The sequence below is a fragment of the Stigmatopora nigra genome, chromosome 1 (genome assembly GCF_051989575.1).
Source record: "Stigmatopora nigra isolate UIUO_SnigA chromosome 1, RoL_Snig_1.1, whole genome shotgun sequence".
Classification (NCBI taxonomy): domain Eukaryota; kingdom Metazoa; phylum Chordata; class Actinopteri; order Syngnathiformes; family Syngnathidae; genus Stigmatopora; species Stigmatopora nigra.
Window position 1 is genome coordinate 2,602,925 of NC_135508.1, and position 16,167 is coordinate 2,619,091.

A 16,167-nucleotide genomic window follows, 5' to 3' on the forward strand; every position below is an offset into this window, starting at 1 on the left:
GTGGTGGAAACAAAATATTCAATAAGAATTAGTAATTGCATCAAAGAAATGGTCAATAACATGGTGAGAGTTCAGGAATGGCATTGATGACGTCATGGCTGTTTACAGGCGTATCTTCACGGCCCAAAAAAACAATGTTCACAACTCCCAATAACGATGTTTCTTACGTGCAAAAAAACTGCAGAAGATCCTCCATCCGGACTACTATGATGTTTTTGCTTGGTGGTGCTTTTGTGCACGTATTATACGTTTCTTTAAGCATTTTTGAAGGGGCACCCCTACTTCACGGAAATCCAGCTATTGTGGGGGGTCCCGGTTCCCATTAACCGCGATAAGCGAGGGAACACTGTATAGACGTCAAAATACATTTTGGTTCGTGTTTTATTGGTTTATCTTGTCTCTATTTCTAAATAAATAACCCTATCGGCCGCATAGTCTGAGATTATGCCGTCAAGTCAATACTTAATGAGACAGATCACCATTGTGTAGTGAAAAAGTGGGCAGAATTTGTACAAGTTTAATGATAAATATGTATTAATTTTTAAACATGCATATTATTGTTATCAGGGGGCGGAGTCGTCCCAGCTGACGTTGGGGGAAAAGTGAATGGGAACTCTAAACAGGTCGTCAGATAATTCTAATAGTAAAAATAAAGGTAACATAGTAAGCATAATCGACCGTTGGCGGTCGATCAGATTTTTTATTTTATTTTTGTGACTATTTTCATTGTATGCTTTTTTTTGTGGGAAAATTGCGTAGAATTACGTAGACAAATCTTTTTGTAACTATTTTTTTGTAAATCTGCAATACTACTAAAAATATATTTTTGTACTCCTGTGATTGAGTAAGATTCCAAATTCTTAAAAAAAACCCATAAACCACTAAAATTGAACCAATTGAAAGAAACATTCATGAATTTTACGACGCAGACGGGCCGCAGACACTTACAGAATCCTGCCTATCAACGACCTCTGGTTGAATAAAATGCATATTTGTGTATGACCTATTTTTATTTTTGTTGTGGAGTTGACGATTATATATATTTTATCTTTTATATGTAGATATGTATTTTAGCAAACAAGCTGCGTTTGGTAAATATGCAAAATTGTCTTGTACCAAATCATCCAGAACCAGGTAAGTAAAATGTTTTAATGTAAAACACAATATTCACCACATGTCCAAAAAAATATGATGACTCATTAATCATTCTCATCAGCAAAGATGGCCTTAGATTTCTTCCGATAATTTTCTCTGGAGTGCGTCCCCTCGGATGGCGTCCACGGCCAACGTCGCATCTGGACTTTCCTCGTCGTTGGAGTCCCGCTCGGCTTGGTCCTCGTCCCCTTCCGTTCCCGTTTCCTCCCCGGCCCGCCGTCCGCCGTTTCGCAACCTCTCGCTAGCCCGCCTGGCGACGATCCGGCCGGCGGCGACCTCTCCTCGGGACCCCTCGGAGCATTTGTGGTCTCTGTAGTAACTGTGTCTGGAGAAGCCTTTGTTGCAGGAGGCGCAGCGGAAGCGGTAGTCGTCCGTGTGCGACTGTTGGTGTTCTAGTAGGTGAGCCCTGCGGCTGAACGCCTTCTGGCAGACGAGGCATTTGAAGGGCTTGATGCCTGGAGGTAAGAAACAGGATTGGAAAAATTGAATTGAAAAGAAGTAGCAACTGTCGCTAATTAGCCTTTAATAAAAACAATAGATAATTATTATTGTTATTCTTGATCATAATTGTAATTCTAATATATGTATATATGTATATATGTATACATGTATGTATATATGTATACATGTATGTATGTATACATGTATGTATGTATGTATACATGTATGTATATATGTATACATGTATGTATATATGTATACATGTATGTATGTATACATGTATGTATATATGTATAAATGTATGTATATATGTATACATGTATGTATATATGTATACATGTATGTATATACGTATACATGTACGCATATACGTATACATGTACGCATATACGTATACATGTACGTATATACGTATACATGTATGTATATACGCATACATGTATGTATATACGCATACATGTATGTATAAATATGTATACATGTACATATACATGTATGTATAAATATGTATACATGTACATATACATGTATGTATAAATATGTATACATGTACGTATATATGTATGTATAAATGTATACATGTACGTATATATATGTATACATATTTATGTATACATATATATGTAAATGTTTATACATGTGTATATATGTATATATATATATATATGTATATACATGTGTATATATGTATATATGTATATATGTATATATGTAAATGTTTATACATGTGTATATATGTATATATGTATATATATATGTATATATGTATATATGTATATATGTATATATGTATATATATATATATATATATATATATATATATATATATATATATATATATATATATATATATATATATATATATATATATATATATATATATATATATATATATATATATATATATATATATATATATATATATATATATATATATATATATATATATATATATATATATATATATATATATATATATATATATATATATATATATATATATATATATATATATATATATATATATATATATATATATATATATATATATATATATATATATATATATATATATATATATATATATATATATATATATATATATATATATATATATATATATATATATATATATATATATATATATATATATATATATATATATATATATATATATATATATATATATATATATATATATATATATATATATATATATATATATATATATATATATATATATATATATATATATATATATATATATATATATATATATATATATATATATATATATATATATATATATATATATATATATGTATATACATGTATATATGTATATACATGTATATATGTATATACATATATGTATATACATGTGTATATATGTATACATATGTATATAAAATGATCTAGAATAACAATAATACTTATCTATTCTGTTTTTTGTACATTTTATTCTGTAGAAATATATATATATATATATATATATATATATATATATATATATATATATATATATATATATTTTTTTTTTTCCTTTTTATATTTTTTTACAGTTCGAAAAAACTATACGTTTACTATTATCTAAGTGACTATTGTTGATCCTTTAAAATAAGAACTGACACAATAAAAACAGAACTACTGCTAATGACTAAGTATCAATAAAGTTGTCTATGTGCATAAAAATCTACAAGTACTCATAAAATCCAAAAATGACCTACCTGAATGTGATAAAATGTGTGCCTTTAACTTATCGGGTCTGTTGAATTCTTTGGTGCAACCCACATGTGTCCTAAATGCGAAAGCAGCAAGTTAAAATCATAATAATAATAATAAATAAATAAAAGAACAATCATTGACTTGACATCTGACCTGAAAGGACACTTATACTTTTTGTAGGTCTCGTGGATCAACATATGGCGCTTAACTTTGTCTTTCCTGTTGAACGTGGCTTCACAAACCGAACATTTGAACGGCTTTTCTCCTGGAAAATAAAAGAACATGTGACTTTGGAGCTAAACTTTCCGGTAAGTGATAAAAAAAAAACCCTTAGCAACCCAACCTGAGTGAATTCTGGTGTGTAGTTTGAGGTAGTGTTCTGTCTTGAAGACTTTCTTGCAAATGGGACATTTGAACCTCCCCCCAACGCCATGAGTGGGGAGGTGGCGTCTAAAGTAGCGTTCGCATGGGAACACCTAAAAAAACGTTTTTTGCATTCTTTTCATATTTGAATTTGGTTCCACAGTGTTCCCTCGCTTATCGCGGTTAATGGGGACTGCGACCACCCGCGATAAGTGAATTTCCGCAAAGTAGGGATTCCCCTTCAAAAATGCTTCATTTGAATTTAACTCCCAAAAAAAATATTTTTATTTTTTTAAATTAAAAAAATAATTAAATTTTTTTTACCCCCTGTATACAGTACACCATATAGAAGACGGGAAGAGAGAGTGAAATTCATGTTATTACAAAAAAAACTGTAAAGTATGTTGTTTCAATGTAATATTTGTATTTTTTTTCCCACAAAAAACTGCGAAGCTCTGAACCCGCGGTAGCTGAACCGCGAAGTAGCGAGGGAACACTATTTCCCTTTTTTTGAGGGAGATGTTTTGATTTGAAAATGATTTTGGTGGAGTTGTGTTGTACCTTTTGACAGTGCGGGCAAGGAAAGTTGTGTGAGGCGGTCAGAAGATGTTGTTCTAGAGCTTCTTGGGTTGAATATCTGCTTTGACATTTCACGCACCTGAAAAGTAAATAGTGTCTTTTTAAGCCTGGCGGGCCACTAGGCTTTTCTGTAATTGGATTGAATGCTTTTACAGTACCGTATTTTCACGACTATAAGGCGCACTTAAAAGTCTTAAATTTTCTCCAGAATAGACATTGCGCCTTATAATCTAGTGCGCCTTATATAAGGAAAAAACTGAAAACCAAAAACGAAAAACCACCACTGTGGGATATTAAAAACACACAAAAGCCTGAACTGAAACAATACTGTTAAATATGCAGATGGCATCTTAGTTTACAAAATCTTCCATCATATAGCTCCTCCCCCACTGCAAGATTTTAGACCAAAAAATCCAAAACATCAACAATGGCTGGCTCTAGAGGTGACTGTAAAGTAGTGAGTGCTTCATACTGGAAGTCAATAGCAATTACCGTATTTTCACCACTATAAGGTGCACTTAAAAGTCTTCCATTTTCTCCAAAATAGACAGTGCGCCTTACAATACAGTGTGCCTTTTAATACAGTGCGTCTTATAATACAGTGCGCCTTATAATACAGTGCGCCTTATAATACAGTGCGCCTTATAATACAGTGCGCCTTATAATACAGTGCGCCTTATAATACAGTGCGCCTTATAATACAGTGCGCCTTATATATGGAAAAAATGTCATTCATTGAGGGTGCGCCTTATAATGCGGTGCACCTTATAGTCGTGAAAATACAGTAATCCTCGATTATTGTGGCTTCACTACAGCACAGGGATTTTTTTTGTTAATTAAAAACTTTTTGTCAGTTCATAATGTGAAAATCTATGTGAAACTATAAGCAGAAGCCACTCCGACCAACCAGAAATCAATTTGGTGACACCAAGGCCTTCTGGCAGGCGTGGGGATATGTCATCGCTTTCACCAACTATGATTGGCTAGGATTTTTGGTGAGTAAAGTATGGCTATATTCCTAAATAATATTTCAATTGTATGAAGTTATTATTGATGATTTTTTGTGTCGCAGCTGTAACCATAAAACAGTTTTTGGATTGTTTCCCACAGCTGAAGGCCTCACTACAAAATTCACGGACCGCCACTGTTATTGACTGACCACCAAGTCGGCTGGGATAGGCTCCAGCACCCACCCCACGATCCTAGTGAGGATAAAGCGGTTCAGGAAATGAATGAATGAATAAGATTAGACGCTAACCTGTAGAATGTGCTTTCCTTGCGTGTGTTCTGCTGTGGGCAGAAGCAATGGGAGTACTGGTGTACTCCCAGTTCGAATAGGGAAGGAAACTCTTTGCTGCAGAGGTGACAGCGATAGGTCAGCTGCTCCTGATGAGTCCTGATGTGCTCCAGGAACTGGTCCAGTTTCTGGAAGGTCTGGGAGCATGACTTGAGGACGCACCTGTAAACCTGGTAAGAGCAAGTACAACTGTTATTTTTTCATCTGAACATGTTAGAAATAAATTAGTTATCGGGTCAAATTATGTCATTTTCAGAGGATTGAACAGGGTTTTAAAAAAAATGGGATGTATTGATTTATTTTTATTTGAAATTTGCGTTCTTGTTTCCTTGAAATGGAAACTATACTAAAAGAAAAAATATATACATATTTTATACCATATATCTAGTATAATAATATTGTATTTAATTTTTACACTCAGCAAAAACATTAAGAAAATCAAAACCCAGTCAATTTATTATATTCGATGACCAATGACATTTGTTCATTATAGCTTTGTTATTTAGGAACAAAATATATATTATATATAAATATATAAACATAATTTGTTTGCAACCTTATTTTGTGATGAACTGATTTAAAAAATAAATAAATAAAATGTTTTTTTAAATGAGTTAGTTGTTCAGCACAAAATAGGGTTGGAAACAAATTATGTTTAAATATTCTGTCCTATAATAATAAAGCTATAATGAACAAATGTCATTGGTCATTCAATATGATAAATCGACTCGGTTTTGATTTTCCTAATGTTTTTGCTGAGTGTAAAAATTAAATATGACGTTATTTGATCATATAACTCATTTTTTTGCATATATTGTATAATAATAAAGCTAAAATAAACAAAAACGTTAAAAAAAAATATATATACCGTATTTTGACAACTATAAGGCGCACCGCATTATAAGGCGCACCCACAATGAATGACATTTTTTCCATATCTAAGGCGCACTGTATTATAAGGCACACTGTCTATTTTGGAGAAAATTTAATACTTTTAAGTGCGCCTTATAGTGGTGAAACTACGGTAATTGCTATTGACTTCCAGGTATGAAGCACTCACTCACTACACAGTCACCTCTAGAGCCAGCCATTGTTGATGTTTTGATTTTTTTGGTATAAAATCTTGCAGTGGGGGAGGAGCGACATCATGGAAGATGTTGTAAACTAAGATGGCATCTGCATATTTAACAGTATTGTTTCAGTTCAGGCGTTAGTGTTTTTTTAATATCCGACAGTGGTGGTTTTTAGTTTTTGGTTTTCTGTTTTTTTTTTCCCATATATAAGGCGCACTGGATTATAAGGCGCACTGTCTATTTTGGAGAAAATTTCAGACTTTTAAGTATATTTACTTTGTTTTGAAAGCTTTGTTATACCACTAGTGCACTACCAACAAATTTCTTAAAATTAGAGCTAATAACTTTATTGGGCATGCACTGTATCACATTTCTCAATTGCAAAAAGTCCCATCCTCAATTTTAGCATTAGCTTTAACTCACCTGCTCCCCCTTGTGTTGGGTCATGTGCGATTTAAGCTGGAAATATGTCTTGAACTTGCTGGAGCAAAAGTGACATTGATAGGAACTGTCCACTACCACAATCTGTTTAGCCAGTGCGGGACCCTCTTGGGTCCCAATCGAATCTCCGCAAGGAGCCTCCGAGTCGGCTTGGGCCTCCGCCGCCCTTTCTTCCGAAGCTTCTGCGGCCAAAGCTGTCATTTGTAATGTTAGCGAGAATTATCACGTTTGGGGAGAAGTGTAGTCTTACCCGTCGAGGCGGCGTCATCCTCCCGCGTCGCCTGCAGGTGGGGGTGTTCCTCTTCCCGTTGGACCCCCTGCTGCTGATATCCACCGGCTTCGTCCTCATTGGCTGCGGCTGGCATTACCTTTACGGTGATTGGTAGTCTTGATACGGTGCTGGCCACGCCCATGGGCCACACCTTTATGATAAAGCATAGTTAGCGGTGCATTGTGTTTCTTTTGCAAAATAGCGTATTTTCCGGACTATAAGTTGCGTTTTTTTTGTGTCAGTTTCGTTTTTTTTACTCCAGTGTGACTTGTCTGTGAATTTATTGAACCACAAGAGGGTGTTGTAGGGCTGTTTTGATCATTTCAACATTGGCAGTGGGTGCTTTTGGGTTATCCTAGAATCTGCGGTAATTTATAAAAAAACAACCGAAAACGGCTCACCAAAAAAAATGTAATCAATTGTTTTTAAAATGTTTTGTTTTATTGTTGTATTCAGCCTGTTGCTTTTATTTTAAATTTTTATGATTTTATTTTAAATGCCTTTTAAGATGAAATGTCTGTTCTTTGTTTTGAATTATACCCCAAAAATTTTCAGTGCAACTTGTGTTTTTTCCCTTTTAATTGTTAAATTTTTAGCTCGTGAGATTTATACTCAAGTGCGTCTTATACTCGAGTGTGTCTTATACTCCAGTGCGTCTTATACTCCAGTGCGACTTATACTCGGGTGCAGTTTATACTCCAGTGCGACTTATACTCCAGTGCGACTTATACTCCAGTGCGACTTATACTCCAGTGCGACTTATACTCCAGTGCGACTTATACTCCAGTGCGACTTATACTCCAGTGCGACTTATACTCCAGTGCGACTTATACTCCAGTGCGACTTATACTCCAGTGCGACTTATACTCCAGTGCGCTTATACTCGTGTGCGGCTTATACTCCGGTGCGGCTTATACTCCGGTGCGATTTATACTCGAGTGCGACTTATACTCCAGTGCGACTTATACTCCAGTGCGATTTATACTCCAGTGCGATTTATACTCCAGTGCGACTTATACTCCTGTGCGGCTTATACTCCTGTGCGGCTTATACTCCTGTGCGGCTTATACTCCTGTGCGGCTTATACTCCTGTGCGGCTTATACTCCTGTGCGGTTTATACTCCGGTGCGGCTTATACTCCAGTGCGACTTATTCTCCAGTGCAATTTATACTCCAGTGCGACTTATAATCCAGTGCGCCTTATATTCGAGTGCGATTTATAATCAAGTGCGATTTATAATCCAGTGCGGCTTATATTCGAGTGCGTCTTATACTCGGGTGCGGCTTATATTTGAGTGCGACTTATACTCAGATGAGCCTTATACTTGAGTGTGACTTGTAGTCCGGAAAGTACAGTAGTTTGCCTTGCAGTACTCTATATATTTTTTTCTACTATGAGTACCTTGTGTGTCTGCATATGCTTCTTGACGTTGGACTTTTGGGCGAAGGCTCGACCACAAACGATACACTGAAAGGGTTTTTCTCCTGTGTGACTGCAAAAAATGGCAGAAATATTCGAGTGGCTTCTTTAGGAATTAGAGTACTTGGATAAAGTTAGGTTAGAACTTTGTTTCATCCCGTGTAGGGGACACTTCTTGATTTCTTTTATAGCTCACCTCCTAATGTGCTGCTGAAGGTCGAAATTCTTGGAGAAAACTTTGTCACAGAAATTGCACTTCAGTTTTGTACCTTTCGATTTTGACGGTTCTGTTGAGGAAAAACAAAAGGCCAAAGTTTTAAAATTTGCAACACTTGCTTCTTATTTTGCTGTCAGGTTAACATCACAAATGAAAATAATACAGGGTGACCCAAAAAGATGCATACCCATATTTTATCCGATAAAAAATCCATTTTTTAACGAATGTCTCAAACAATTGAGGAACTGAAAACTGCCATCACAGCAAAAATAAGAGCCATCCCGAAAGAGGAGTGTGTAAAAGTGATTGACAACTTTGTCCCACATCTTGGGAAAGCCATAAATTGACTAAAAAAATTGACAGAAATAGCTAAAAACTTATGGTCTTCCATAAACTGAATAATGTGTTGAAATAAATCGCTTTTTAATCAAAGTCAAAATAGAAATTTTCATGGGTACGCATCTATTTGGGTCACCCTGCATGTTATATAACAGTGGTGTCAAACGTACGGCCCGCGGGCCGGATCCGGCCCGTCTGGTGGTTTGGTACGGCACGGGGAAGAAAGCTGCATTGTATAAAAAAAATATGAATTTTCTTTAAAATGTGTAGTTCTTGTGTTATCCGCTAGGGGGAGCAGTGTTTTAGTACGTGCAGACAACATGAATTGACATTTATTTATGTTCTTATGTTATTCTCTTGTTGATAATATATTGTTCATAATGTAAAAGGAAAATTATTTTAATAAATATTTTGATAATTTACTCATTCTTTGCACTAATTATTAGTATTAGTGACTAATACAGTTTTGAAAAAAAGTGGGCTTATTGTTAGTTCTATGTCATTTTGCAATGAGTTTACTGGTCCGGCCCACTTAATCTCAAATTAAGCTGTATTCGGCAGACCAAAGGGAGTTTGACACCCCTGTTATATAATTTATGTCAAATTTGCTTATACATGCGTAAATTAATAGCAACCTAATTAGAAAATAATTAAGAACAGATGGTGTGGTTTCTTTAAGAAAACAATGACCCTTAATCTTACATGTGATTGAAGGGATTTTTTTTCCAGAAGTGGACTTGACTAGCAAAAAAAAAAAAAAACACAAACACACACCTACGTCTCTGTCAGAGCACTTTTTGTTACTCTGAGGCTGTTTCGGCCCGGCGAGTTTTTCAAAGTCGCCCAATTCTGTGGCGTTACTGTTAATGCTGCACGTTTTGGTTTTGAGGCCCAGTTTTCCAGGACTGTAGACGGGAGGTGTGTTGAATGATTGGCTCTCCACACACTGGCTGGGAACCTGTATCATAGAAACAGAATGTCTGTCCTGCGATTGGTTGAGCTCTGCCTGGTGACTGTAGTTAGCTGGGAATGAATGAATCACAGACCTGGCAACCTCGGCTAATTGCTTCCCTTGTTAATGATTGCAATTCCCCTTATTAAGCGATTAAAAATATATATTTAACAGTTGAAAAAACTAATCACATGATATTCTGAATAAATAAATAAATACTCACATAAAATTCTAAATAAATAAAAATATACTAACATACATTTCTAAATTAAAAAAATACATAAAATTCTAAAAAAATTAAAAAATAGTCACATAAAATTTTAGATAAATAAAAAAATACTCACAAAATTCCAAATAAATAAAAAAACGCCTTACATAATATTCTAAATAAATATAAAATTACTCACATAAAATTCTAAATAAATTAAAAAATACTCACATGAAATTCTAAATAAATAAAAAAATACTCACATAAAATTCTAAATAAATAAAAATATACTAACATAAAATTCTAAATAAAAAATACATAAAATTCTAAAAAAAATAGTCAAATAATATTCTGAATAAATAAAAAAATAATCACAAAAATTCTGAATTAATAAAAAAATACTCACATAAAATTCTAAATAAATAAAAAAATACTCATAAAATTCAAAATAAAAAAATACTCACATTAAATTCTAAATGAATAAAAAATCTTCATAAATTTCAAAATAAAAAAATACTCGCATAAAACTCTAAATAAATAAAAAATATTCATAAATTTCAAAATAAAAAAATACTCGCATAAAATTCCAAATAAATAAAAAAAATACTCACATAAAATTCTAAATAAATTTTAAAAAATACTCATAAAATTCTAACATTGTCTCCAAAGTGGACGGGTTGCCCTATTAGTCCGTGCGCTTTTTGTATCCACTAAATTCAAGATAATGTAGATGTCGCCGTATGCCACTGACATCTTGACTGTTTAGGTACATTGCTTGCTGACGTACTATATTTATATAATGAAAAGGGTTGAATGGGAATGTGTTTCTACATATTATGCTCAAAGCGTGTCAACATTAGCAATCTACGATGCTAATTTCCTCTGCTACCAGTTACCGAGATGATCCGGATTAGAGCCGAAATGTGTTAAACGAGATTAGTTTTACAAAAAAATGTACTTGAAAAAAATCCCATACAAAAGCTGTTGTACGGTGTACACAATTTGAAATGATCAAAAAACGCATAAAATACGGGAAAAACGTATAAGTATGGAATCCCACTTACTTGAACAGGATGGAACGGATGCAGACCCAATGTGTGAATCTCCGCATTACCACCTCCAACCATGTGGGGTAGTGTGCTGTAAACCTGAACCACCGAGTTTCCGTGGCTAGTAGGGACGTGCGACGAGGCGAGAGGCGGCTGGGATGGCGACTGGGACGGAGGAAGTGTGTGAGAAGGTTGCTGCTGGTGATGGTGGTGCTGGTGGTGGTGAAGGTACGATACACAAGCTGTCTGTGTGCTTGGGTTGCTCTAGAAGAAAAAATATTGAAATATAAGTAGTGTAATGGGATGGAAAATAGGTTAGTCCAGGGGTGGGCAAACTTTTGGGCCCAGGGGGCCATATTGACTTTAAAAATTTGACAGATGGGTCAGCACAAGATACGATACATATAAAAAAGTGCATCCGTTAACAGTACATATGAAACATATACAGAAAAAAAAGGACTGAGGTATTAACATACTCATCACTCATCATTCAAGTAAAAAGTATAAAGTACAAAGTAAAGTCAAAAGTATATAGTACAAAGTAAAGTCAAAAGTATAAAGTACAAAGTAAAGTAAAAAGTATAGTGTACAAAGTACAAAGTAAAGTATAAAGTAAAAAGTATAAAGTACAAAGTAAAGTAAAAAGTATAGAGTACAAAGTATAAGGTAAAGTGTAAGGTACAAAGTATAAAGTAAAGTATAAAGTACAAAGAAAAATAAAAGTATAAAGAACAAGTTAAGTATAAAGTACAAAGTATAAAGTAAAGTATAAAGTACAAAGAAAAATAAAAGTATAAAGAACAAGTTAAGTATAAAGTACAAAGTAAAGTCAAAAGTATTAAGTACAAATTAAAGTAAAAAGTATTAAGTACAAAGTGGAGTAAAGTATAAAGTACAAAGTAAAGTATAAAGTACAAAGTAAAGTATAAAGTACAAAGTAAAGTAAAAAGTACAAAGTATAAAGTAAAAAGTATAAAGTACAAAATAAAGTAAAAAGTATAAAATACAAAGTGAAGTAAAATGTATAAAGTACAAAGTAAAGTAAAAAGTATAAAGTACAAAGTAAAGTAAAAAGTATAAAGTACAAAGTAAAGTATAAAGTACAAAGTAAAGTAAAAAAGTATAAAGTACAAAGTAAAGTATAAAGTACAAAGTAAAGTAAAAAGTACAGAGTAAAGTCAAAAGTATAATGTACAAAGTAAAGTACAAAGTAAAGTACAAATAAAGTACAAAGTAAAGTACAAAGTAAAGTACAAAGTAAAATATAAAGTACAAAGTAAAGTATAAAGTACAAAGTAAAGGTCTAAAGTATAAAGTACAAAGTAAAGTCAAAAGTATAAAGTACAAAGTCAAGTACAAAGTCAAGTACAAAGTCAAGTACAAAGTCAAGTACAAAGTCAAGTACAAAGTCAAGTACAAAGTCAAGTACAAAGTCAAGTACAAAGTAAAGTACAAAGTAAAGTAAAAAGTATAAAGTACAAAGTAAAGTAAAAAGTGTAAAGTCAAAAGTAAAAAGTATAAAGTAAAAAGTATAAAGTAAAAAGTATAAAGTAAAAAGTAAAAAGTATAAAGTAAAAAGTATTAAGTAAAAAGTAAAGTAAAGTACAAAGTAAAGTATAAAGTACAATGTAAAGTAAAAAGAAATGTATTAAAAAATATTAAAATGTAATTAAAAGAGAGAAGTGAGTAAATATTTACGGTTTATTATCGCTTAATAATTGCTCTCATTAATAAGGGGACCAATTGGCCAACGTGTGTAAAGGAGTTACCTGAATGGGCGTCTGCATGGCGGTCATTGGCTGGTCGATGGAAGTGAAAGCTGAGATAGCCGATAAAAGAATGTCGTCACTGACTAGCACATTGCCTTGGACCAGCGTGTGTGTTAGTGGGGAGGGGGGGACTGTGATGTAGGTGGACACCTTGGTTAAGAAAATAGACCAAAACACAAGACAACTTCATTGACATGTCATGTAAAAACAAGGGGTCCTTGATTTATGGACCAATTTAGTTACTACAGGGGTGATGTCACCCAAATTTCTTCATGTACGACATGGACCATGGACCACCTGTGTCAAAGTGGCGGACCGGGGGCCAAGTCTGGTCCGCCGCATCATTTTGTGTGGCCCGGGAAAAGTAAATGAGTGCTGACTTTCTGTTTTTGGATCAAATTCAAATGAAGAGTATAGATGGATATGAAATTTCCTGATTTTCTCCCTTTTAAATCAATAATTGTAATTTATTAATCCATATTTTCTGTGTTTTTGAAGTCAAAAAATTAATGTAAAATCTAAAAATATATTTAAAATATGGTAAAATAAACATTGTTTTAGATCTATAAAAAACTGAATATTCAGGGATTTTAATCCAGTTCTTTTACTCCATTTATAAGAAAAAAATCTAAATATTATATCTAAAATGGTAAATTTTAGAAAAGTAAATGATGAGTGCCGACTTTCTGTTTTAGGATTAAATTAAAATAGAGTATAGATGTATATGAAATTTCCTGATTTTCTCCCTTTTAAATCAATAATTGTCTTTTTTTTTATGTTTTTTAAGTCAAAAAATCATTTTGTAAAATATAAAAATATATTTTTAAAAAAGCTAAAATAAACATTGTTTTAGATCTATAAAAACTGAATATTCAGGGATTTTAATCCAGTTCTTTTACTCCATTTATAAAAAATATATATATAAATTATATCTAAAATGGCCCGGCCCACGTTTGACACCCTTGTTATAAAACTTGATGTTTTTGTTTGTTTTGTTTAATGTGCACAGGTCTACTCACCTGCCTATTGGCATTTGTTTGTGTTCCTGAAGTGATGGAGTGCCCTGGCGTATAGACGTTGGTGGAGGCCAAAGACACAGTGGACAGGGAAGGGGTGCTTGACTGGCACTGCTCCCGCTTGTGTGCCATGAAGACTGGCAGAGAATTAAACTGCTTTTTGCATTTCCCACACAAGAATACATCTTCATCGTCTGTGGGAAGAAAAAACAAACAAAGAAATTGTGAGGAGGAATCAAAACCAAGAGGTAAGTGTCTTTAATCACCTTTGTGATATATTCAATTTAATCAATTTGATTCAATTAATGACTAAGGTCATACCTTGACATACGAGTGTCTCAACATAGGAGAAATTTGAGATACAAGGAAAATTCCGAGCCAATTTTTGCCCTGAGATACGAAATTTGAGATATGAGCCTATGAGAACCCTAGAAAAACATTAAGTGCACGTGGGTAGTAATCGAAGTTCATTTAAGTTCAATTTAAACTTAGTTATGTTACGAGTTCAATACCGCAATGCATTAAGCTAATGGTGTCAGACTCGGGTTGGTTCGCGGGTTGTTTTAACGTCAACTTGAATTTAGGTGGGATGGACCTTTTTAGATATAATATTTAGTTTTTTTTTAAATAAATGGATTAAAAGAACTGGATTAAAAGCCCTGAATATTCCGTTTTTTTTTAGATATAAACCAATGTTTATTTTAGCTTTTTTAAATATATTTTTAGATTTTACAAAAGGATTTTTGAACTAAAAAAAACAGAAAAAATGATAAAAAATACAATTATTGATTTAAAAGGGGGATTATCAGGAAATTTAATATACATCTATATTCGTCATTTGAATTTGATCCTAAAACAAAAAGTCAGCACTCATGATTTACTTTCCCGGGCCACACAAAATGATGCAGCGGGCCAGATTTGGCCCCTGTGCCGCCACTTTGACACATGTACATTAAGCTCATATCTCAAAGGAATTACTGTATTTAGGAATAAATCAAATGCATGTTCCACATTACACTGGTAGTTAGTTAATAGCCACTCCTATGAAGACGAATGTATTGAACAACACAAGATTGGGTTAGTTATTGACAAACCCATAGACTGTATAGCTGGTGTTGTAGTGACATTTTGGTTGTTTGGGTCAGGAACGCCTCCTTGACCATCCAGTAATGACTGGACTGCCAAGACAGTCTGATTGTCCATGCCTGGAGAGGAAAGTCAAATTAGGTTGTATGTTATTTCAGAAGATTTCTGAAGAATAACATTTTTTTAGCCTAGAAACTCGGCTGTAGTTATGCATTCATACAGTACAATCTGCATCTATTATTCTGCATTCTATGTAGTACTGCTATAAAACTACCACAGATGTAAACAAACAACTCCACGACGAATTTAGCCAACATTCAGAACAAAACGTACAATTAATCCTAAAAACAGTTTTAAACAATTATAACCATTACCTCAGCGTTAATTTTAAATATTAACCGGATATCTTTATCATTATATTGCACTCGATTGTAGAACGTGACGTTATTGTCATGTCCAATCTAATTACGTGCTGGTTTAATAAAATATAAAATTGGGCCGATTAATAACTATGCTTTAGAACAAATGATCGACTGATTTAATTTGTAGTTACGTGGTTATAACATATTTTTTCATACCTTCGAGTACCTCAAATATAGCCTGCGCCATCTTGCAGTTCTTAGTTGTGCGATAGGTGTTCGATTAGTTCTGTCTGAGTCAATGCGCCGTATTCATTTCAGTCGAAAAAAGTCAAATTTGCTATTTTAACCATTTACTTGGCACTAAATTTAACTTCTTAAATTAAATTTATTTCTATTAATTTATT

At 33.3% G+C, this 16,167-nt stretch overlaps 1 protein-coding gene across 1 annotated transcript; it reads right to left on the reverse strand.

Annotated features, from left to right (window-relative positions):
* Positions 1–1,135: 1,135 nt before the first annotated feature.
* On the reverse strand, positions 1,136–16,081 carry znf341 (zinc finger protein 341). Its single transcript, XM_077717379.1, has 16 exons — positions 15,980–16,081; positions 15,410–15,520; positions 14,319–14,509; positions 13,300–13,449; positions 11,546–11,794; positions 10,096–10,279; positions 8,962–9,052; positions 8,748–8,838; positions 7,325–7,496; positions 7,057–7,268; positions 5,522–5,730; positions 4,246–4,342; positions 3,665–3,797; positions 3,475–3,586; positions 3,324–3,394; positions 1,136–1,610 (listed from the first exon to the last, which is right to left on the reverse strand). The coding sequence occupies exons 1-16, from the start codon at positions 16,008–16,010 to the stop codon at positions 1,228–1,230; spliced, it is 2,487 nt and encodes an 828-aa protein (XP_077573505.1). The 5' UTR covers positions 16,011–16,081; the 3' UTR covers positions 1,136–1,227.
* Between the last annotated feature and the right edge of the window lie 86 nt (positions 16,082–16,167).

What these genes read in the sequence shown, in the direction of transcription:
- znf341 (XM_077717379.1), bottom strand. Translation starts at nt 16,010, where the DNA reads ATGGCGCAGGCTATATTTGAGGTACTCGAAG. An exon ending in ACCAGCTATACAGTCTATGG is followed by an intron (nt 14,510 to 15,409) that starts GTTTGTCAATAA and finishes TTCTTCCCACAG; the next exon opens with ACGATGAAGATGTATTCTTG. An exon ending in ACACACCAGAATTCACTCAG is followed by an intron (nt 3,587 to 3,664) that starts GTTGGGTTGCTA and finishes TTTATTTTCCAG; the next exon opens with GAGAAAAGCCGTTCAAATGT.